General features: G+C 41.9%; 2 protein-coding genes across 8 annotated transcripts in view; both read right to left on the bottom strand.

The window, feature by feature from the left end:
• rab11fip3 (RAB11 family interacting protein 3 (class II)) overlaps positions 1–10,498 on the bottom strand; it is a 34,701-nt gene extending 24,203 nt beyond the window's left edge. The window contains exon 1 of one of the 2 annotated variants that reach the window (XM_058386421.1): positions 6,482–10,498. In XM_058386421.1, coding sequence (XP_058242404.1) covers positions 6,482–9,046 — 2,565 coding nt within the window. In that variant the 5' untranslated portion in view covers positions 9,047–10,498. The remainder of the gene's footprint in view (positions 1–6,481) is intronic. The other variant, XM_058386423.1, reaches the window with a different exon arrangement.
• A 1,716-nt stretch (positions 10,499–12,214) lies between these two features.
• Positions 12,215–24,088, bottom strand: decr2 (2,4-dienoyl CoA reductase 2, peroxisomal). 6 transcript variants are annotated; one of them, XR_009204351.1, is made up of 11 exons: positions 23,906–24,073; positions 23,643–23,741; positions 16,659–16,727; positions 16,529–16,580; positions 16,301–16,436; positions 16,084–16,208; positions 15,843–15,936; positions 14,938–15,042; positions 14,597–14,785; positions 13,116–13,311; positions 12,215–12,745 (listed from the first exon to the last, which is right to left on the bottom strand). XR_009204351.1 is itself a non-coding variant. In XM_058386454.1 (11 exons), exons 2-10 carry the CDS (start codon positions 23,720–23,722, stop codon positions 13,271–13,273), a joined length of 891 nt encoding a protein of 296 aa, XP_058242437.1. In that variant the 5' UTR covers positions 23,723–23,741; positions 24,038–24,088; the 3' UTR covers positions 12,215–12,745; positions 13,233–13,270. The 6 variants fall into 6 exon arrangements, 4 of the variants coding, with proteins under 4 accessions (XP_058242437.1, XP_058242424.1, XP_058242455.1 ...); XR_009204352.1 differs by having other exon boundaries at positions 14,544–14,785; positions 23,906–24,072; XM_058386454.1 differs by having other exon boundaries at positions 13,233–13,311; positions 24,038–24,088.
• Between the last annotated feature and the right edge of the window lie 152 nt (positions 24,089–24,240).

The raw sequence follows: 24,240 nt of genomic DNA, 5'->3' as shown, positions 1-24,240 counted from the left end.
ATTTCCACTCAAATATGAGTTATGAGGCTTCACATTCTCCATAACAAGGAGACGAAAAATAATGCATTTTTCAATTATGACTTGACAAGTCAATATATAGAAGCACTGAGGGCATGAAGCCTTTATTATCGTCACACATACATTACAGCACAGTGGAATTCTTTTCTTCACATATCCCAGCTGAGGAAGTTGGGGTCAGAGCACAGGGGCAGGTATGATACAGCAAGGTCCATAAAGACATTGATGAGTGAGTTTGGTGTGGAGGAACTTGACTGGCCTGTACAGAGTCCTGACATCAATCCCATAGAACACCTTTGGGATGAATTAGAGCGAAGACTGCGAGCCAGGCGTTCTCATCCAACATCAGTGCCTGACCTCACAAATGCACTTCAAGAGGAATGGTCAAAAATTCCCATAAACACACTCCTAAACCTTGTGGAAAGCCTTCCCAGAAGAGTTGAAGCTGTTATAGCTGCAAAGCCCAGACCTACTCCATATTAAACTCATGTGCATGTAAAGGCAGACGTCCCAGTTTTGGCCTGGCTCACAGTCTCCGCTCTAATTCATCCCAAAGGTGTTTTATCAGGTTGAGGACAGGAAGGGGTCATCCCCAAACTGTTTCCACAAAGTTGGGAGCATGAAATTGTCCGAAATGTCTTGGTATGAAGCTGAAGCATTAAGAAAACAACACCCGAATTCAATGATTTGGAGGGGTGTCAAAAAACCTTTGGCAATATAGTGTATATTGTAGCTGGATGAACCCAGCTGTCCTTTCTGATAACATTTGAAAATCTGTTACATTTAATGATAACCAAGTAATGTTCCATGAGGCATGTCTTTATCCAGCACCTGATCCTAAAGAAGTGACGCACCATGGTCGTTTTGAAAGGTGACATTTATTTTAAAGTTACGTGATGAATGAAACACTTTCACTTTCCACACTCATTTGAAGTGTGAAATGAATGTGACAAATATGAAAAGCCTAGATAGGTCAAATCTTCCCTAGGAAATAATCTGCAGGCGAATTTACTGGTTTCTAGTGGTTTTTGTTTCCTTTCCATCTCCAGGCTTGTGAGATATATGATTGCTTACGATCAGCTATACTAAATGATTAATCATAGGAGGTGGTGATGCACCTAAATGTACAAACTCTAACTCTGTCTATCAAACAACAGTCACAATTTCCATCCTGTACTTCCTGTTGAAGTGACTTCTTCCTGCTTGGCCTTTGCATAGGAAATAAGAGGAAACGGACTGCTTTGCATTGTACTGCTATGTAAAACTGTTTGTTTAGGCTCATTTACCCCTTGGATTTGAAAAAAAAAAATCTGTCTAAGAGTCCAAGAGGAAAACTGGACATGAGGGATGATGTTACTCTGTTCTTCAGAGCGAAGGTAACCCATCGTGGACGTCTCAGACGTTGCATTAGCAGCTCCAAAAGTGGTAATGAGTTGGCTTGGAGGAAGTATGCTATGTTAAGTATGTGATATACGACCAAAAGTATGTGGACACCTCAGTATTTAAACATCTCATTCCAAAACCATGGACATACTAGGACTCCATGTGTTGTTGCTATAGCAACCCCATTCTTCTGGAAAGGTTTTCACTAGATTTTGGACTGTGGGAATTTCTGCATAAGAGTATTAGTGAGACCAGGTCCTGATGTCAGGTGAAAACTCATTCAGGTGTTCAGAGGGATTGAGGTCAGGATTCTGTGCAGCATTCTTTCCACTCCAAACTTCTTCAGTCTTCACGGATCTCAGGTAAAGGAATTTTTTCCAATTTTGTGCTAACAGTTTAGGGAAGACTTGCTGGACACGGCTCCACATACTTTTGGTCATATAACCTCATGTACTAGGTTTTGTTTGACTCTCTGACCCTTCGAACAAAAATGAGACAATCCTGGGCATCTGGGTTCAATTTTACTTTGCAAGGACGATGGAGGTTCAGGGAAGATCTAATTCTAGCTGTTTAGTAAGATCAATTGAAGCAGAAAAAAAAAAAAAACTAAAAATGATTGTCCGACAGAGCCATAAGCCGGACATACAGGCGTGGTTGTAACAGGAGAAGGAAAGCAGAATCTGAGGAGACTCTTTCTCCAAGAAGCATTATCGTCCATGTAAGGGAACACACTCATTATCTCTTTATTCCTACTGCACTGATTGGTGAAACCTGAGCCTAAACCATGGACCACAGGGCCTGTCAGAGTCATTACTAAAACGAGACATTTCTTTAAATTTATATTTAAAAGGCATCCGTAAACTGTAACAATTAGCAAGAAGGAAAAATAATTAAACCCGAGCACTATCCTGTTTTGTTTGCATTTGTATTTACATTTCACAGAAAGGGAAAATCAACCATTCACATGAAGCACATCCCTGCATCTTCTACCAATTAAGCAAACTCATTTAAATTACAGAGGATAGAAGAAAGAATGAAGAAATGCTCATTTACAAGACAATGTTTCCAGAACTCTCACTCACTCATGGTGTTTAAAGCGATCAATAGAAGATCAGCTGAGGTTAAGAGGCACTCAGTGCAGGAGAGACCGCACACTGTTTAATGTGTTACTGTTAAAGTGTTCAGGAGTGTTAATGTTAAAACCGATCATCCGGCAGACATAACGCTCTTTACAACCGTGTTAGTCCAGGACATCAGCAGATTCCAAACACACTTTTTGTGCACACTTAAGCACAATGTATATGCATGTGAAAGAGAATATCGCAATATTCCACACATCTCATCGAACCTGAACCCTTTAAGAACGTTTCTTACTTGAAATACAATTTTAAAGGAATTTGACAATGATGTCATATCGCTGCGATTATCCAATCAGGACACGTCAACACACGCGTTCCTTAGCAGCAGCTCTACCTTTTTCATAGGAAAACTGGAATCATGTGTTCCTTTGAATTACAAACATATGGGAATTAAAAGATGGCCGTGTGATAGGCTCATCACCAAGATGGTGGCCGCCAGTTTCCTTTCAATTCGTTCCGGCCAAAACATGTTTGGTGTTTGCCTTGACCACACTATGAGACTAATGTTGCAAGTAAAGTAATCAGCTTCTAATTTTCATTCATTTACTTTACACTAACTATACTGCATAAGTTTTGGGACACCCCCCAAATCATTGAATTCAGGTGTTTTTCAGGGGTTGGGCTCGACCCCTTAGTTTTTAGTGAAAGGAACTCTAAATGCTTCAGCTTCATACCAAGACATTTTGGACAATTTCATGCTCCCAACTTTGTGGGAACAGTTTGGGGATGACCCCTCCCTGTTCCAACATGACTGCACACCAGTGCACAAAGCAAGGTCCATAAAGACATGGATGAGTGAGTTTGGGGTGGAGGAACTTGACTGACCTGCACAGAGTCCTGACCTCAACCTCATAGAACACTTTTGGGATGAATTAGAGCGGAGATTGCGAACCAGACCAAAACTGGGACGTCTGCCTTTACATGCACATGAATGTAAATTGATGTAAAAGGAATTTTTGACCATTCCTCTAGAATGGTCATGTGTGAGGTCAGACGCTGATGTTGGACGAGAAGGTCTGGCTCACAGTCTCCGCTCTAATTCATCCCAAAGGTGTTCTGTGGGGTTGAGGTCAGGACTCTGTGAAGTTCCTCCACACAAAACTCACCCATCCATGTCTTTATGCAGCTTGCTTTGTGCACTGGTGTGCAGTCATGTTGGAACAGGAAGGGGTCATCCCCAAACTGTTCCCACAAAGTTGGGAGCATGAAATTGTCCAAAATGTCTTGGTATGAAGCTGAAGCATTAAGAGTTCCTTTCACTGGAACTAAGGGGCCGAGCCCAACCCATGTGTCCCAAAACTTTTGCCAATATAATGTACCTAATTAGCTGCCTCACTCTGTTATATTTTGCTCTTTATTTATCCAAAGTGACACAAGCAAGCTGTTGAGGGATAAAGGTCTTCCTGGAGGACCCCGAGGGGACAGCCTGGCAACCCTAGAATTGGAAATCTCTAATTTAAAGCCTTAACCTCTTATCCACCACTTTCACATTGACATTACTTAATGTGTTATTGAGCTTTAAGGGAAACCTGTCATTTAGCCCTGCTATTCTGGTAAACCCCGGCAAAACAATGCGGCTCTGGAGGCTGAACCGAGGGTTATGCTGAAACGGGAAACAATGAAGAACAACGTATCCAAACCTCGCTCAAGCTCTCCATTCACTTTTGGCTTCTCTCATCCCGGCAATCTAACACTGTTCTCTGTTCACCTCAGCACTTTTTTTTTAGTTAACAAAACAGACAGACTTCCTGTAGCAAATCCTCCCACCAATCCACAAGCACATAAACACAAATGCTGGACAGCACACAGCCAGAGATGGACATGCTCTCGTTAAATATAACTGCAAGAACACGCACAAAACATACATTTCTGAGCGGTCAGTAAAACAGTAAAAAAGTAAGGAGTAAAAGAAACAAACAAACAAACAATCAGCTGAGGAGCTTGTGAAGAGCTTGATGATTAACAAAGTCAGTGAGCTGAATCAGCAAAACATGTGGAGTCATAAAACAGGAAGTCTTCCATGTACATGTAAAAAAAAAAAAAAAAAAAACCCATAAAAACGTAAATATGCAACGGCTAAAAGACAAAATGGATTTATTAGCTAAGTAAAATCTCCAGGGTGCTGCCCAGTCCCATGTTTCCGTTGCCAGGAATCGAACTAAAAAGTAATAAGCTTGTCAAGAGCAATAATACGGACTAAAACAAATATATAAATATTATGATAAACGTCTTTAAGCCCTCGACAAAATGTTACCAATGTCTGAAATTTGTCCTCACACACCAAGTAACATATGATTTGAATCTGTACAGCTGTATTCTCTCAGCATCCTATAAGGCCATAAGTATGTGGACACCTGACCATCACAACAACATGCTGTTCATCAACAAGTCAGATTTGTGTAGGATGTCTTCGGGCCCAAAACTGTTCAATGCCTCAAGCTAAACACGTGGTTTGGAACGGAAGAACTTGACTGACCTGTAGAGACGCATGACCTCCTGGCCTTTTCTGTTTTACGTCTATTTTAATGGATAACCAGCACACCATACTTTATTACACCGAGTTAGAAAGGAACATGGAAGTGAGCAGCACACTGGAGCTTTAGTAGGTTTATGATGTGTCCAGCCATGGACTGCAGTTTATTAAATCTTAAAAGATTTAAGATTGTCCTGACTCTGATTAGCTACAACAACTATGTCTCCATTACTGACCTTTCAAACAACAAAAAACTATCCCGCTTGGTTCTCAGCTACAGTAGTATTTTTTCTTGCTCTGTTCCCCTTCATTAGATCTCATGAGCTGCTGGATAAATCATTTATGAGTCCTTAATGCATTATATAAACATGTTTTTCAGGAGATAGGAAAAAACCTCTTTCTCGGGCTGATGTCAAGAGAACACAAGATGAAACCACAGCCTTCTGGGAGATACCCGTGTTGTAGAGGCTGATGGCTCAACTGGAGGACATTTCCTAGAAAGGAAGGATGTTAAGGGGAGCATTTGCACCTTCAAGATAACACCTACCACACTGAAAAAGACACGGTTCCATATTAGTGTGAAAGCAGCATCCTTCCTATCCTTATTACAGGAAACAATCCCATAATCCTTTTCACCACATGACACTGACACCCATTGTGGAAAGAACTGATTTTCCAGGTACAGCTTTTTGTTTGCTTGCTTGCTTCAAGCAACATGTTCAAAATGTTCTCATTAAACTATATACAAGTACTATATAATCCATGACACACACATCACTTGTCATAATTATTATATCCATCCAATCAGCACCTAAAAACCTCCTGGGAAAGGAAGCAAAGCAGCACTGAGATGCTCAAGGCTAACAAACCATAATAATCCAAGCAACTAATTAACACTATGTATAAGTAACAATTAACAATTGAGGTCAAGCAACAGTGAAACTAAATACACTTCAACTTGTGTGTGTGTGTGTGAGAGGGAGATAGAGAGAACCTGGGAAACAACCATCAGTTTGATTCTTTAAGGGTGTGAATAATACATTAGGTCTTCTTGGGTATCGCTGAGCTCCAGTTTCATTGTGACCGGACGAAAAACACAAAGCTCTCTGTATGGAAATCACCACATGTGAAAAGAGGTAAAATAAAAACAAAACAAAACAGTGGGCTGGAAATGGGTTAACCAAAACAGACATCTCCCCTTGTGTGGCGTTAGCATAAAGCTTGAAACATCAGATAGTGTGTGTGTGGGTGTGAGTGAAAGACTTCTTTGCTTTGTGTGTTTGTTTAAGACAACCACACAATTACCCTTGCAGCCTTTTCTAATCGGTTAACTCAAAAGCCCTTTTAGCTTATGTAAATACACAAAGTCACCGATCAAACCAAACAGAACAAGGCGTACTGTGGTAGACAATAATACTGGATTATCACCACATGTGTAAATGTTTATAAATAAAGTAAGTGACATCACCTGTTCCACTCCGTACGCCGTGGCGAACTCCATAAACTCCTCGATGCGGACAAATCCGTCTCCATCCTGATCGAGAGCTTGAAAAACAGCCCGCAGTGCCGAGTGTTCATCATCCTGGGGATTGGCTGCTGGAAGAGCGCTGGCACCAATGCTCCCATCCTGAATCAAATCTGAGCTCATGCATAACTCCAGAGCCATTTCGGCATTTTCGGGACCATCAGGAACTACAAGGACGTCGTCCTCCATCAGAGGCAGACATGTTTCTTCTAGCGGACAAACTCCGCCAGGAGACTCATTTACCTTCGGCTGTGCTACCTGAGACAGGTCTGCTTGGTCAGGTAGATCAGTTTCCCCATCTACCTTCACATCAGCTGACTGACAGAGTCTTGATGTAGCCTCTCCCCTTTCCTGCTCCATGGCCCTGCCCACTTGGCTGAGTGGACTCTCTGTACCTGAGAGGAGGGTGGGGCCTAAAGTACCAGGACTACTCTCAAAAAAGGTGTGGGTTACATTATTCAGTTCACTATCCATTCCTTGCCTTTCCCCCTGCTGCACACACACAACGGCTTCAACTTTTGGGGCAGGTAAAGTTGGACATGAAGTTGTTTCAGGTGTGTGTGTATTCACGCTGCCATCAGATGACTGAGTCAGAGTGTGTGAGTCCTGAAGATCATCAGATATTATGTGAATGTCCCTTTCAGGTGTATGTTCATGGGTACCTTCACAGAGGGTCTCCTGCATGTTTGGTTGCCAGTTAAACTCAGCTGTACAGCCATTCGGATCTTGGCAGTGTCGAGTCGTACCATTCACCGACGTGTGAACAGACACCACCTCCTGAACGTGCAATAGGAGGTGTGTATCCACAGCAGCAGGTGTATGCGTATCTTTGTCTAATGTGTCCACACTGGGCATGTTGATTGTCTGTTCTTTGCCTGTGTCCTCAGGCGAGTTAGTGCTCTCTGAAGGATTGTGTTTGCTTTCTATTTCTGACGAGGTGCGTGTTTGAGATTCAGAGCCAAGTAAGATTGTGTCACTCTCTGCATTCGCCTCAAGGGTAAGACAAATTGAAGGAGGAATGGGAGGCGGTTCTTTCTCCAAGGCAGGAAAGGTATCAACGATAATGTCTTTCTCAGAAGCAAATAATAAGGAAAGGCCCAAGTTTTCGTTTGAGTCACTTGCCATTTCGGATTCAACGTCAACCTCAGAATCTTGCGTAATCACACAAAGCTCATCGTTACTGTATTCTGGTGAGCAGTCAGTCTGAGGAGAAAGTGAGGCCGGAGAGGTTGATGTTGACTCCATTGGAGCCGTTTGCTCAGGTATGAATGTAGGTGACAACAAAGGAACTGCTTGAGTAAAACCAGATTCAAGTTCCTGTTCCCGGGAGTCATCAGATGGGAGGTTACTTTCCACTACTTCTTTCATTTCCACAGTCATTTCATCCTCACATGAACAGTTGTCACTTAAGCCCAGAGAGCTGCTCTCAGATGGACTATTAGTTGCTAATGACTTGAGCGGTGCCCCAGGTTTGGCCTCCGAGTCTGATCCAGCTAATGTTCTTTCTAGTACAGACGGATTGCTCAATGCTAATGGTGACTGTGGCCTGGACTGGACCTCAGATGCGTCATGGGGTATCGTATTACTAATTGAAAGAATATCATCCTCCTGTTCAGACGACAACCCTGCAGTTGTAGTCTCAGCTGTCTGGATGATAGCATGGCTACCATCACATGGCTGAACAAGTGGCTCCAAAAACGATGACGGTAAGAGTTCCTCTGAAGCGTCAGGGTGGGAAACCGAACAGGGGGGTGAGGAAGACAAATCGTAGATGAAGGGCAAAGGGATCAAAGTCTCGAGTGAATTCTCAAAATTACAGGATGCATTCCTACTTGCACTCTCTTCAGCAAGATCCACCAAATTTGCACATATGGGGTCAGTCACTGTCTCAGGTGTAGTCTGTGAACAGGCCAAATCTTTTGTCCAATGCGAGTCAGGACTCTCTTCAACTATACTAGTCCTCTGAGCAGGCAGGGTTTGAGAGAATGTCTGGTCCAGCACAGGATCCAAAGGAAGCTGGCCTATGAGACCATCTAAAGGGCAATCCGTTTCCACCGTTCCAACAGGTTGTAAACTGTCCACAGGCTGCACAGGTGTGCAAGTGTGTGTGGGACTGGGTGCACCGGAATTAAAGCTGATGAGATCTGCTGTGACCTCATCGTGTGGTGTTTCACAGCATTCCCCTTCAGTCAGTTTCTGTGGCAAAGACTGCTGTTTATCCCATGATGGACCGACACACTCGGACGTACGCTCCCACGGATACGCTTGATCTAATCCAGAATAGCGAGACGCCCGAAATAATTCATCTAGATTCAAAGAGCTGTCCTGAAATATCTCATCAAAGCTTAGAGAGACAATACCAGGCTCTCCTCTCTGATGTCTCTCTGGATTTTCATGGCCACTTTCAGCGGCGACATCATCATCGTTATCCAAAAGAAGAAATCCGAGCGAATTCTGGTCCGATTCCCAGTCGGAATGACCCCGCGGGCTGGAGAGAACCTGCTCCATTTAGGAGCGCCGTTCCTCTCCTGTGTGGTTGAAACACTCCAGGAGGTATCGCCTTTTATTAAAACTCCACCGAGCAATAACGTTCGGAATTCAAAGTTAATTCGCGTCCACTTTTAGCCAAAGCGCCAACAGCAATAACGTTGCTGAGATCCATGCGCAGCTGCGTGCTTGAGGATAAATAATGAACTGCCTCGTTCTAACTGCTTGTTTCACTCCATTGCCACTGTTTTAACTCGGGTTCATTTATTGGGACACGGAAGGCCGAAAAGCAGAAGGGTGACGTTTATTAATGTGCCCTGATTTACAACCTAGCCTGAAAATGAACAAAAAGGACTAAATAGACCTAAGGAAAGAACTGTATTTCAGGAACATGTTTAGAGTTTACCTGTGGATATTTATCACCTGAGAGACTGTGCTGATTATACTACAACAATAAATCAGGTAATAAATGAAATGTTAGACTGTGTAAGAACAGGGCAGTGGTCTAGAATACAAGAAACGTAATCTATATATATTTATATTTATGTACTTAATATCTGCTCAGCTTGAATGAATTACGTAACTGTTTACAAACAAGTTCCTGCAAACCCTACAGCTGCTTCTTCTCACCGTTGGCCTAGGAGAGAAAAAAGACATGATAAAACTGCTGTTAATCGACTTGAATGACATGTTAAGACCTAAATAATATGAAGTTTCATGCTATCTAGGTCTGCCTCATAGGTACTGAACCACCATTACATTACATTACATTACATTACATTACAGCTCATTCCCACACAGAATAGCTTTCTAGCTTCTTACATCAACTGGCCTAAAATCACTTCTCTTCCGATTTCCGCTCTATAATAACTCACATCATGTATTAACTTTAGCCGGATTTATGCGCTGATCCTCGGCTTTGTTTAAACCACAAATCTGTAAATTAGCGAGATTTAGTAAAGGGGTTTAATAATGTGCTAACGCTGTGAAGGCTAGCCGGTTAGCTGAGTAGGCTAGCTAAACAGCATCCCTTCCTCCCCTTGGCTGAACCGGGGGAAAAGCACTGGACCATCGGAGAATTTCGTGTCCCCCCTTGACAAAAATATAAGCCGTCTGTTTGTTTGTTTTCTTGTTAGAATAATAATGATGAGTCGGCGGATGTTTTGTTTTCCTCAAGGCCAGATGTGCGAGGAGAAGAGCGCGTGATAATCCACCTGTGCTCGTGTTAGCCCTCCGTTTAGCTTGTTTAAATGTCGAACAAAATTTCCGTTATTCCCTTTTTGTCGGATTTTGTACCGTTTTCCGTCAGAGATTCCGCCATATTTCCAGACAAATCCTTAAAGAAAAGTCTATGTGCGTCCATATCCGTGTGGGAAATGTAAATTTTCAGGGGAAAGTCAATAGTCCTGCCGATGTCTACTAAGGATTGATAGCAACTCGCATCAGCAGCAATAACACACACACACACACACAGGCGAAAACGGGACTTGCGCATGCGCAGAAGCGCTCGCCGCAGTCCGCCGGTACCAACCGCAAGGCGCCAAGCATCGTTTTCTAATCAGCATCTTTGCGCCCTTCTCTTGCTTTATCGCCTCAAAATGCCCGGAATGTTAGATTGAATGAAAGAATTTCCGAGGATGATCAAATTCCTCACCTAACATCTCCTCCTTCATTCATTAGTGATAGTGAACCAGGCCACGGGCTGAATCCCAAATCCCTCCCTACTGCCTACATGAGTGCACTTCATCAGGTGTGCGTTAGTGGTGCCTACACCTTACATAGTGTTCCACATGTCCAGAAACGGAAATGTTCGGGATTCAACCCCCAGCTTACAATTTTTAAAGTGGTAGATCAGTTGACAGAGCAAGTTTACACATATTCAGGGCCAGAAGAAGGGGTGGGGTGGTATCTTCAAGCGTTGTGGGGGACCTCAACCAGATAGAACACCTTTGGGATGAATTAGAGCAGAGACTGTGAGCCAGGACAAAACTGGGACGTCTGTCTTTACATGCACATGAATGTAATATGGAGTTGTCTCCCACCCTTTGCAGCTATAACAGCTTCAACTCTTCTGGGAAGGCTTTCCACAAGGTTTAGGAGTGTTTACGGGAATTTTTGACCGTTCCTCTAGAAGTGCATTTGTGAGGTCAGACACTGATGTTGGACGAGAAGGTCTGCCTCACAATCTCCGTTCTAATTCATCCCAAAGGTGTTCTGTCAGGTTGAGGTCAGGACTCTGTAAAGTTCCTCCACACCAAACTCACTCATCCATGTCTTTATGGACCTTGCTTTGTGCACTGGTGTGCAGTCATGTTGGAACAGGAAGGGGTCATCCCCAAACTGTTCCCACAAAGTTGGGAGCATGAAATTGTCCAAAATGTCTTGCTATGCTGAAGCATTAAGCATCACGGCCGAGCACTGAAAAACAACATCTGAATTCAATGACTTGGAGGGGTGTCCAAAAACTTTCGGCAATGTGTCCTTTATCTCCAAAGGTGCATATTTTACTCTTTAAGGCTTTATGCTTTACTCTAAAAGCAAATTACAGTCTAATTATATTTAGAGTACCCTAAATCTACTCTATGTGCACATTTCCAGGTGAAAGGTACATAGTGCAACCATGGAAAGCATTGCCACGTCACAGCTCCAGGGTCTGTGGTTTGATCCTGAGCTCTGGAAATTATATGGAGTTCTCTCTGTGTTCTTCTTCCTTCCAGGAGGTGAACCAGCTACTCTAGAATTGGGTCTAGGTGTGAATGTGTGTTTACATGATGCCTTTTAATGGACCTGCATGGCATTCCCACCTCATTGCCAGTGTTCTTGGGACAGGCTCTGGATCCTGACCAGGATAAAGCACATACTCAAGATTAATGAACAAATGAAGGTCAGAGCTCAAAGGAATCTTCCTTTCACTGGCCACTGCGTCACAGGTTCGATATTGATTTTGCTGTATTTTTATCTTTTATGTATAAATCACTTGTTGTTGTCAGGGAAACAACGTGATCTTTGCCCAGTCTGCATTATGAAAAAGTGGGCTATTGTTTTATAGGGTGACACAAGTACAACTTTTTAAATTAAAATCACATTTTTTTGTTTTCATTACTAATTTACTCATTTGTAAACAGACACTTTGCGCCCTCTAGTGGCTACACGAAGATGGTACATACAAACAAACAAGCCACCATGAAGTAATGGAAATTATTTATTATGGAAACCATGCATGTTTTCTAAACATTTTACAAATCTTCAATCTTTAAAGGAGTTTGTGAAACAGAGCCATGGGGTAAGTCAGTTTTCTAAGTTTGATGTAGTAGTGTAAAACATCATCTAACATGATTATCTAGATTGCATTTAAAACAGGTTCTACAGGTGAAAAGTAAAGAAATAATAGTGTAGGGAGTTCCCCTTTTAAACCCCCTTTAGAAAGGTATACTAAAACAAAGAACCCCTCAGGAAATGATTATTTCTCATCTCCAGTCATTAACGATAATTATCTCAAATAGACTACACATCTCCAGAAGGCATATTAAGTACAATTTTTTTTCACAGTCCAGCGTCATACCTACCATGTAGCACATACTGATGAAGACAGTTGAAGGTGTGCAGTATCTCTCATTATTTAACATATTTTAATGATCAGAATCTATAATGACTGTGTCCGTCTTTGATTCCTCCCAGCTCAGCTTTATTTGTCTTTCCTTTTCTCCTGGGACCAAAGCTCTAAAAAAAAAAAACATCAAAAAAATGACAGCAATTAAAGAGGGAAAAAAGTGAAACAAAACAACTCAGCACTAGAGAATGAAGTCCAGCTTCTCTATCAGTCAGTCCCAGTAGAGATGGAGGCGTGGCCTCTGTGCCTGTCAGTCCGAGTAGAGAAGAAGGCATGGCCTCTGTGCCTGTCAGTCCTAGTAGAAAAGGAGGTGTGGCCTCTGTGCCTGTCAGTCCTAGTAGAAAAGGAGGTGTGGCCTCTGTGCCTGTCAGTCCTAGTAGAAAAGGAGGTGTGGCCTCTGTGCCTGCCAGTCCCAGTAGAAAAGGAGGTGTGGCCTCTGTACCTGTCAGTCCCAGTAGAGAACGAGCATGGCCTCTGTACCTGTCAGTCCGAGTAGAGAAGAAGGCATGGCCTCTGTGCCTGTCAGTTCCAGTAGAAAAGGAGGTGTGGCCTCTGTACAAGTCAGTCCCAGTAGAGAAGGAGGCATGGCCTTCATACCCATCAGTCCCAGTGAATGTAGAGGTGTGGCCTCCGTGTCAGTCAGAACCAATAAATTTAACAGGTGTGGCCTCCATGCCTGTCAGTCCCAACACAAATAGAGGTGCCTGTGTCAGTTTCAGTGATCACTTTGCTCATCATCCCAATAATATGGGGTGAGTAATTTAAAAAACGAATTGATTGACAGCTTCTAAAATGAACAACAATTTGTGAGTACATGCCCGATTTGTCCAGATCTGAATTACAAACATAAAAATCAAAACAAACAATCATTCTGAAGTGTGTGTGTGTGCGCGTGGTTAGTAAAGCATGTGCGTGGTTAGTAAAGCATGTGCGTGGTTAGTAAAGCATGTGTGTGTATGTATTAGCAGTGAAGAGCAAGGAGAAGAGCAGCACCACACCAAGCATGTCATCACTCAATGAAAGGCATTAGTCTAGATCATTATTAGTTGCTTCCAATTAAAAGTTACAAAGATACACACTAATAATATCACAGAGTAACATACAGGACAATGAGGGATCTCACACTGAGTACTCTTAGCTAAAGCACTGTATGTATTACCCATAATGCACCATGATCACCATGTGAATAAAGACAAATTCTATTCTGGCTACTTCTAATGAGCACAAATTATCAGGTGCATTATTAGGTGTTATTAAATCAAAGAAAAATCGTCCCCTTCTCCATTCTCTTTTTTTTTATCTCTTCAGAAATAATCCCAGTTTGTCTTGTTACTGAAAGCAGAAAAGTTGGAAAATTTTTGACACTGGAGAATCCTTCCATAAATGCAACAAAACCCCTCTTTTCACCTTATCGATAATTACATCTGCTCAAACCTTGACTTCTCCAGCATGATCAAAATGCTGATATGATTATAGCTGTATATGCTTATATCCCTAGTCACCTGTTTAGTGAACACTGCATATCACTACAGCCCCACATGGTAGACTAATACACATACACATCATTTCTTATGAATAGAAACAAACGCTAAAATTTCAAGGTCTCAGCTGCTGTTCAAGGTTCTACGTGTTTTGGGTTCTGAGCTGCTTTTCTGCTCAACACGGTTGTAAAGAGTTACTGTAACCATCCTGTCAGCTCAGACCAGCTTGGCCGATGGTTCTCCTGTCTGAGCTCTCTGAAGTCATTTCCACCTACAGTACTGCTGCTCACTGGATGGTTTTTGTTTTTTGCACCAAAGTGTATAATTTGAAATATATGTGTATGTATATTTATTTCCTTATATATGGGGCTTCTTGCTTTCCCAAACACCCACCCACACACCCACACACACACCCACATCCACACACCTGCATGCAGTGCTGCCTCTCTCAGAGTTTAGCAGAGCGAGATGAGTGTATACCCAGCAAGCGCTCCACATCGTTGGCCGAGGTAAGCCACGCCCCTCCGTCCGCCACCACTGTGGCACCGGTGACGTACGACGACGCCCGGCTCGCCAGGAAAAGAACGGCGTGCGCCATTTCTGTTTTATTTCCCGCCCTCTGCAGCGGAATAGTCCGGAAAATTCCTGCGCTCTCTGCATGAGAGCCACCTGAACCAGAGAGAGAGAGAGAGAGGGAGAGAGAGAGAGAGAGAGAGAGAGAGAGAGAATTGTCCTGTTAATCCTTTTCAGACCCTAAAAGTGATGGTCTGTGATAAGTCCCATGAAGTCAACACAAATAAAAGCCTCTCAGAAATCCATACCAAGTCTGCGGTAACCCTCAGTGCCAGAGATTGGACCTGGTGCCACAGTGTTCACCCTCACGCCACTGGGACCCCATTCCACTGCCAAGTGTCTTGTCATGGCATCTACACACACACACACACACACACACACACACACACACAGTAAAAATACATGGTACATACCACTCGTACTTTCATTCCTACCTGATTACTGTTAAAGGATAAACATACACCGATCAGCCATAACATTATGACCGCCTGTCTAATATTGCGTTGGTCCCCCTTTTGCAGCCAAAACAGCCCTGACCTGTCGAGGCATGGATTCCACTAGATCCCTGAAGGTGTGCTGTGGTATCTGGCACCAAGATGTTAGCAGAAGATCCTTTAAGGATACTTTTGATAGACACTGACCACTGCAGACCGGGAACACCCCACAAGAGCTGCAGTTTTGGAGATGCTCTGATCCAGTCGTCTAGCCATCACAATTTGTCCCTGCGTCAAACTCAAAGCTCAAATCATTACGTTTGTCCATTTTTCCTGCTTTTAACACATCAACTTTGAGGACAAAATGTTCACTTGCTGCCTGATATATCCCACCCACTAACAGGTGCCATGATGAGGAGATCATCAGTCTTATTCACGTTAGTGGTCATAATGTTATGCCTGATCTGTGTATAACTGTGGTTTCCTCTGATTCTGTCATACATACTACCTCTCGTTAAAGGGAAACAGAGATGTTATGAAGAAAAATGAAGCTTGAAAGGATCATCAGTGTCGTCAAGCAAGCTCTCATCGACTATCCATTTATACTAGATAGTTTTAAAGAGCTAAGACAGGCCACGCCCACAAATTATAACAGTAGCAGTAGCTACAAACCCACAAGAGACAAACTATAAGCTTGTGAGCGAGGATGATGTACCCACCGTTGGCAGCCTTTGCCGACCCAGCATGCACCTGGAGTGCTTGACCTTTGTATCCGAGTGTGGCTGAGATGTTTACAATGGAGCCACCGTGATCCTAAAACACACACACACACAAACATATACACACAGACACACTGTGGTGTAAAATGATTATATGATAAAATATGATGATATATTTAGTATTGAAAATTAAATAGATTCTGGCTAGATGCTTTTGTTATTTTTATTTATTATGTTTTACCTTGAACCATTTTTCATAGATGACTTTGCTGGTGTTAAACGTTCCCATGGTGTCAATCTCCATTACCGTTTTGAAGGCATTGAAGGACAGAGCGGTGGCAGGACACAGGAAGTTCCCTGCTGCGTCTGACAAGGACAAAAAAACATTTCTAAACACTACTATTTACTCATAATATAAAAACAAATAAATACAAAGGACACAGAAGAATTAAACACACTGTTGATAAGGATATCGACACGTCCGAACTCTTTGAGCATCTCATCCACGGCGGTGGAGATGGTGTCCGGCTGACGCACGTCCACCTGCAGGGGCAGGCAGTGACGTCCCGTGGCACTGGTCAGCTTCTTCGCCGCCTAGAAAGACACACAAATATAAAAACACAAGGCTTGAGCTCAAGTAAAGTTTTCTGTTTGTAACATTGGAGCATGTGGAACAGGAAGAATACCTCAGTGAGCTTCTCCAGATTCCTGCTGGCGATCACAGTGTCGCAGCCGTGCCTGAAAGAGACACAAAATATAATCCAGGACATGAATTTGTTCAGCTGAGAAACAGAGTAGTAACCAAAATCTTCGTACCTCATCAGAACCTCTGCGATACGGAAGCCGATGCCGGAGCCGCCGCCTGTTATAAAGGCCACTTGATCCCTGCAAAAAAAAAAAAAAAAGCAGGATTCAATTATTCACATGTAGGACAAATCTAGGCAACAATTCACTCTGTGTAATCACCTGACCTGGCAGGAAAGAAATCAGGAACACGGGATAAGGAATGAAGAACGAGGAGTAAGGATGGAGATATAAAGGATAAGGAATGAGGACAGAGGAGTAAGGATGGAGATATAAAGGATAAGGAATGAGGAAAGAGGAGTAAGGATGGAGATATAAGGGATAAGGAATGAGGACAGAGGAGTAAGGATGGAGATATAAGGGATAAGGAATGAGGACAGAGGAGTAAGGATGGAGATATAAAGGATAAGGAATGAGGAAAGAGGAGTAAGGATGGAGATATAAGGGATAAGGAATGAGGAAAGAGGAGTAAGGATGGAGATATAAGGGATAAGGAATGAGGAAAGAGGAGTAAGGATGGAGATATAAGGGATAAGGAATGAGGACAGAGGAGTAAGGATGGAGATATAAGGGATAAGGAATGAGGAAAGAGGAGTAAGGATGGAGATATAAGGGATAAGGAATGAGGACAGAGGAGTAAGGATGGAGATATAAAGGATAAGGAATGAGGAAAGAGGAGTAAGGATGGAGATATAAGGGATAAGGAAAAGGAATGAGGAGTAAGGATGGAGATATAAGGGATAAGGAATGAGGAAAGAGGAGTAAGGATGGAGATATAAAGGATAAGGAATGAGGAAAGAGGAGTAAGGATGGAGATATAAAGGATAAGGAATGAGGAAAGAGGAGTAAGGATGGAGATATAAGGGATAAGGAATGAGGACAGAGGAGTAAGGATGGAGATATAAGGGATAAGGAATGAGGACAGAGGAGTAAGGATGGAGATATAAAGGATAAGGAATGAGGAAAGAGGAGTAAGGATGGAGATATAAGGGATAAGGAATGAGGAAAGAGGAGTAAGGATGGAGATATAAGGGATAAGGAATGAGGAAAGAGGAGTAAGGATGGAGATATAAGGGATAAGGGATGAGGAAAGAGGAGTAAGGATGGAGATATAAGGGATAAGGAATGAGGAAAGAGGAGTAAGGATGGAGATATAAGGGATAAGGAATGAGGAAAGAGGAGTAAGGATGGAGATATAAGGGATAAGGAATGAGGACAGAGGAGTAAGGATGGAGATATAAAGGATAAGGAATGAGGAAAGAGGAGTAAGGATGGAGATATAAGGGATAAGGAATGAGGAAAGAGGAGTAAGGATGGAGATATGAGGGATAAGGAATGAGGAAAGAGGAGTAAGGATGGAGATATGAGGGATAAGGAATGAGGACAGAGGAGTAAGGATGGAGATATAAGGGATAAGGAATGAGGAAAGAGGAGTAAGGATGGAGATATGAGGGATAAGGAATGAGGAAAGAGGAGTAAGGATGGAGATGTAAGGGATAAGGAATGAGGACAGAGGAGTAAGGATGGAGATATAAAGGATAAGGAATGAGGACAGAGGAGTAAGGATGGAGATATAAAGGATAAGGAATGAGGAAAGAGGAGTAAGGATGGAGATATAAGGGATAAGGAATGAGGAAAGAGGAGTAAGGATGGAGATATGAGGGATAAGGAATGAGGAAAGAGGAGTAAGGATGGAGATATAAAGGATAAGGAATGAGGACAGAGGAGTAAGGATGGAGATATAAAGGATAAGAAATGAGGACAGAGGAGTAAGGATGGAGATATAAGGGATAAGGAATGAGGAAAGAGGAGTAAGGATGGAGATATAAAGGATAAGGAATGAGGAAAGAGGAGTAAGGATGGAGATATAAGGGATAAGGAATGAGGAAAGAGGAGTAAGGATGGAGATATAAGGGATAAGGAATGAGGAAAGAGGAGTAAGGATGGAGATATAAGGGATAAGGAATGAGGAAAGAGGAGTAAGGATGGAGATATAAGGGATAAGGAATGAGGAAAGAGGAGTAAGGATGGAGATATAAGGGATAAGGAATGAGGAAAGAGGAGTAAGGATGGAGATATAAGGGATAAGGAATGAGGACAGAGGAGTAAGGATGGAGATATAAGGGATAAGGAATGAGGACAGAGGAGTAAGGATGGAGATATAAGGGATAAGGAAAAGGAATGAGGAGTAAGGATGGAGATATAAGGGATAAGGAATGAGGAAAGAGGAGTAAGGATGGAGATATAAGGGATAAGGAATGAGGACAGAGGAGTAAGGATGGAGATATAAAGAATAAGGAATGAGGACAGAGGAGTAAGGATGGAGATATAAGGGATAAGGAATGAGGAAAGAGGAGTAAGGATGGAGATATAAGGGATAAGGAATGAGGAAAGAGGAGTAAGGATGGAGATATAAGGGATAAGGAATGAGGAAAGAGGAGTAAGGATGGAGATATAAAGAATAAGGAATGAGGACAGAGGAGTAAGGATGGAGATATAAGGGATAAGGAATGAGGAAAGAGGAGTAAGGATGGAGATATAAGGGATAAGGAATGAGGAAAGAGGAGTAAGGATGGAGATATAAGGGATAAGGAATGAGGAAAGAGGAGTAAGGATGGAGATATAAGGGATAAGGAATGAGGAAAGAGGAGTAAGGATGGAGATATAAGGGATAAGGAATGAGGAAAGAGGAGTAAGGATGGAGATATAAGGGATAAGGAATGAGGAAAGAGGAGTAAGGATGGAGATATAAAGGATAAGGAATGAGGACAGAGGAGTAAGGATGGAGATATAAAGGATAAGGAATGAGGAAAGAGGAGTAAGGATGGAGATATAAGGGATAAGGAAAAGGAATGAGGAGTAAGGATGGAGATATAAGGGATAAGGAATGAGGACAGAGGAGTAAGGATGGAGATATAAAGGATAAGGAATGAGGAAAGAGGAGTAAGGATGGAGATATAAGGGATAAGGAATGAGGACAGAGGAGTAAGGATGGAGATATAAAGGATAAGGAATGAGGACAGAGGAGTAAGGATGGAGATATAAGGGATAAGGAAAAGGAATGAGGAGTAAGGATGGAGATATAAGGGATAAGGAATGAGGACAGAGGAATAAGGATGGAGATATAAGGGATAAGGAAAAGGAATGAGGAGTAAGGATGGAGATATAAGGGATAAGGAATGAGGACAGAGGAGTAAGGATGGAGATATAAGGGATAAGGAAAAGGAATGAGGAGTAAGGATGGAGATATAAGGGATAAGGAATGAGGACAGAGGAGTAAGGATGGAGATATAAGGGATAAGGAATGAGGACAGAGGAGTAAGGATGGAGATATAAGGGATAAGGAAAAGGAATGAGGAGTAAGGATGGAGATATAAGGGATAAGGAATGAGGACAGAGGAGTAAGGATGGAGATATAAAGGATAAGGAATGAGGAAAGAGGAGTAAGGATGGAGATATAAGGGATAAGGAAAAGGAATGAGGAGTAAGGATGGAGATATAAGGGATAAGGAATGAGGACAGAGGAGTAAGGATGGAGATATAAAGGATAAGGAATGAGGAAAGAGGAGTAAGGATGGAGATATAAAGGATAAGGAATGAGGAAAGAGGAGTAAGGATGGAGATATAAAGGATAAGGAATGAGGAAAGAGGAGTAAGGATGGAGATATAAGGGATAAGGAAAAGGAATGAGGAGTAAGGATGGAGATATAAGGGATAAGGAATGAGGACAGAGGAGTAAGGATGGAGATATAAGGGATAAGGAATGAGGAAAGAGGAGTAAGGATGGAGATATAAGGGATAAGGAATGAGGAAAGAGGAGTAAGGATGGAGATATAAGGGATGAGGAAAGAGGAGTAAGGATGGAGATATAAGGGATAAGGAAAAGGAATGAGGAGTAAGGATGGAGATATAAGGGATAAGGAATGAGGAAAGAGGAGTAAGGATGGAGATATAAGGGATAAGGAATGAGGACAGAGGAGTAAGGATGGAGATATAAGGGATAAGGAAAAGGAATGAGGAGTAAGGATGGAGATATAAGGGATAAGGAATGAGGAAAGAGGAGTAAGGATGGAGATATAAGGGATAAGGAATGAGGAAAGAGGAGTAAGGATGGAGATATAAGGGATAAGGAATGAGGAAAGAGGAGTAAGGATGGAGATATAAGGGATAAGGAATGAGGAAAGAGGAGTAAGGATGGAGATATAAAGGGATAAGGAATGAGGAAAGAGGAGTAAGGATGGAGATATAAAGGATAAGGAATGAGGAAAGAGGAGTAAGGATGGAGATATAAAGGATAAGGAATGAGGAAAGAGGAGTAAGGATGGAGATATAAAGGATAAGGAATGAGGAAAGAGGAGTAAGGATGGAGATATAAAGGGATAAGGAATGAGGAAAGAGGAGTAAGGATGGAGATATAAGGGATAAGGAAAAGGAATGAGGAGTAAGGATGGAGATATAAGGGATAAGGAATGAGGAAAGAGGAGTAAGGATGGAGATATAAGGGATAAGGAATGAGGACAGAGGAGTAAGGATGGAGATATAAGGGATAAGGAAAAGGAATGAGGAGTAAGGATGGAGATATAAGGGATAAGGAATGAGGACAGAGGAGTAAGGATGGAGATATAAAGGATAAGGAATGAGGAAAGAGGAGTAAGGATGGAGATATAAGGGATAAGGAAAAGGAATGAGGAGTAAGGATGGAGATATAAGGGATAAGGAATGAGGACAGAGGAGTAAGGATGGAGATATAAAGGATAAGGAATGAGGAAAGAGGAGTAAGGATGGAGATATAAAGGATAAGGAATGAGGAAAGAGGAGTAAGGATGGAGATATAAAGGATAAGGAATGAGGAAAGAGGAGTAAGGATGGAGATATAAAGGATAAGGAATGAGGAAAGAGGAGTAAGGATGGAGATATAAAGGATAAGGAATGAGGAAAGAGGAGTAAGGATGGAGATATAAAGGATAAGGAATGAGGACAGAGGAGTAAGGATAGAGATATAAAGGATAAGGAATGAGGAAAGAGGAGTAAGGATGGAGATATAAGGGATAAGGAATGAGGAAAGAGGAGTAAGGATGGAGATATAAGGGATAAGGGATGAGGAAAGAGGAGTAAGGATGGAGATATAAGGGATAAGGAATGAGGACAGAGGAGTAAGGATGGAGATATAAAGGATAAGGAATGAGGACAGAGGAGTAAGGATGGAGATATAAAGGATAAGGAATGAGGAAAGAGGAGTAAGGATGGAGATATAAGGGATAAGGAAAAGGAATGAGGAGGGAGAAAGTATAAAGAATAAAAAGAACGAAGTAAGGGATGAAAAATGAGCGATACGGAATACTGGACAAAGAATAAACAATAAGGAATAAGAGAATGAGGAGTAAGGAAAGAGGGATACTGAATAAGGAAAAAGGGAAGAGGAATAATGGAAAGAAGCACTGGATAAGGAATTACGGAGAAGAAGAGTGAAATAGGGTTGAGGAAAGATAAATAAGGAATTAGGAATGAGGAAAGATGAACAAGTTAGTGAGAGATAAGAAGTATGGAATAAGGGTGGAGGAAGGAAGGATAAAGAATAAGGAAAAAAGAAACTGAGCAAGGGAGAAGGAATGAGCAATAAGGAATACTGGACAAGGAATAAGAGAGGAAAAAGGAAGAAGTGAGGAATATAGAGTGATGAATAAACAGCACTGGATAAGGAATTAGGGAGAGGGAGTATTAATTAATGCATGAGTAAAGTTGAACAAGGATTTAGGAATGAGGAAAGATGGATCAGGAATTAGGGAAGAGGGATAAGAGGAAAAAGGAAATGATGGATGTGGAAAGTGGGATAAAGGATAAGGAATAACAAGTAAGGAGTAAGGGATTAGGAATGAGCAATATGGAATATGGGACAAACAAATCAACAGAAAGGAAAAGCAGACTAGGAATGAGGAGTGAGGAAAAAGGAATATAAGATGAGGGATAGGGAATCAGAAATAAGGAGTCAGTAACAAGGAATATGGGATTTGGAAAAAGGGTTAATGGAAAAGAAGTAAGGGATACAGCGTCAGGAATAAGAAGGATTTGGATAAAGAATAGTATGTAATAGGGAATGAGGAAAGATGAACAAGGAGTGAGTGAAGAGGAACAAGGGATAAGAAATAAGAAGAATTAGAAGGTATACAGTGACCAAAAAGAAATGAAGAAGAAAGAAAACAAGAAAAAAGGAGTTACGGATAAGGACGGGGGGTATGGAGGAAGAAAAAGAAAAAGGAAAGATGAACAAGGAATCAGAAATGAGCGAGGAAAGTAGGAATAATGAATGGGTAAGGAGGGATAAAAGATAAGGAATATGGAGTGAGGAATGAGGAATAAAGAATGATCAGTAAGGAAGAAATGACTATGAAATTAGGAAAATGGCATGAGGAATGGGAGATAAAAAGTAAGAAATAGGGAATTAGGAAATAGGAATAATGGTTAAGGGATACAGAAAAAGGAAAAGGGATAGGGGATAAGGAAATAAGGGGTATGGCATTGAGAAGTAAGGGATAATCAGTAGGAAATAAGGGATAAGGAAACCAGATTAAGGAAAAGGGGAAAAAAGGAATGAGGAAAGGTAAACAGGAAATAAGGGAAGAGGAACAAAAGATAAGGAATAATGAAAGGTGAAGGAGGGAACAGGAGTACAGATTAAAAGGAAGAAGGGATAAGGAATGATGAATAGGGAATAATGAGTAAGGACTAAGGGATAAAATATTAGGAATCACGGGCAAGGGATATGGGGAAATGTCATGAGGAATAATGGATAAGGAGTAGAGAATATATGGAGTAAAGAATGAGGAAAGTTGAGTAAGTATTCAAGAAGACAAAGCTTGGGGTTAAGAACAAAGAGATATAGGAAGTAAGGGATTACGGAATAGGGAATTATGGATAAGGAAATAAGGGATATGGAATGAGGAATGAGGAATAATAAGTAAGTGATTAAATGAACAGTGGACAGAGGGTGGTGTTTACTTGAGCAGGTCCTGGCTGTAGATGTGTGTGTATTCGGTGAGACAGTCATCCGTGTGCACGTCTTCCGGAGCCTCCGCCATTCTCTCAATCCACTAAAAACTACAGAATAAAGAACATCAACATCAATAGAAATCAATCAAAAATAAATTCAGTGCATTTTTTAAACATTAGTAATTGATTAACAGAACAGAAAGGCTGTGTGAGGAAGGTAGCGGTGTGTCGTTACGCTGAAAGTTTAGTTCCGAATCACACCGTAACTTTACCTGATCCTTAATAAATACTCCACGAGAAATAAGCAACAGCGCGTGCACCTAAAAACAAGTTATATTATCAAACCCCTGCTCATTTTTGCTCAAATATAACACAATCGAGGTGACACCGGACCTTGGACCGACCTGCGGGTGGACGTTTTTGTCATCGAGGTGCATGATGGGATATGTAGTCTCTATGTTGCTTTTGAGGACTCCATGTTTAGCTAACAGCTACTGTCACTAACCCGAATTTGTACTGCGCATGCGCGGAACACCACGTTACATTATATTATTAGTTGTATTATAACAACGGTATTATAAGTACCTGCCGTATAAATAAATTAAGG

This window comes from Hemibagrus wyckioides, linkage group LG01 (assembly GCF_019097595.1).
Source record: "Hemibagrus wyckioides isolate EC202008001 linkage group LG01, SWU_Hwy_1.0, whole genome shotgun sequence".
Classification (NCBI taxonomy): Eukaryota; Metazoa; Chordata; class Actinopteri; order Siluriformes; family Bagridae; genus Hemibagrus; species Hemibagrus wyckioides.
This window is presented reverse-complemented; position numbering and strand designations above follow the sequence as displayed.

Bases quoted from the DNA above. Each gene is read 5' to 3' on its own strand.
- decr2 (XM_058386454.1), bottom strand. From the start codon at position 23,722: ATGGCGGAGGCTCCGGAAGACGTGCACACGGATGACTGTCTCACCGAA. The intron at 16,581-16,658 runs GTACGAAGATTT...TGTCTCTTTCAG, and splicing joins ATCGCAGAGGTTCTGATGAG to GCACGGCTGCGACACTGTGA. The intron at 15,937-16,083 runs GTAAAACATAAT...TGTGTGTTTTAG, and splicing joins TCTATGAAAAATGGTTCAAG to GATCACGGTGGCTCCATTGT.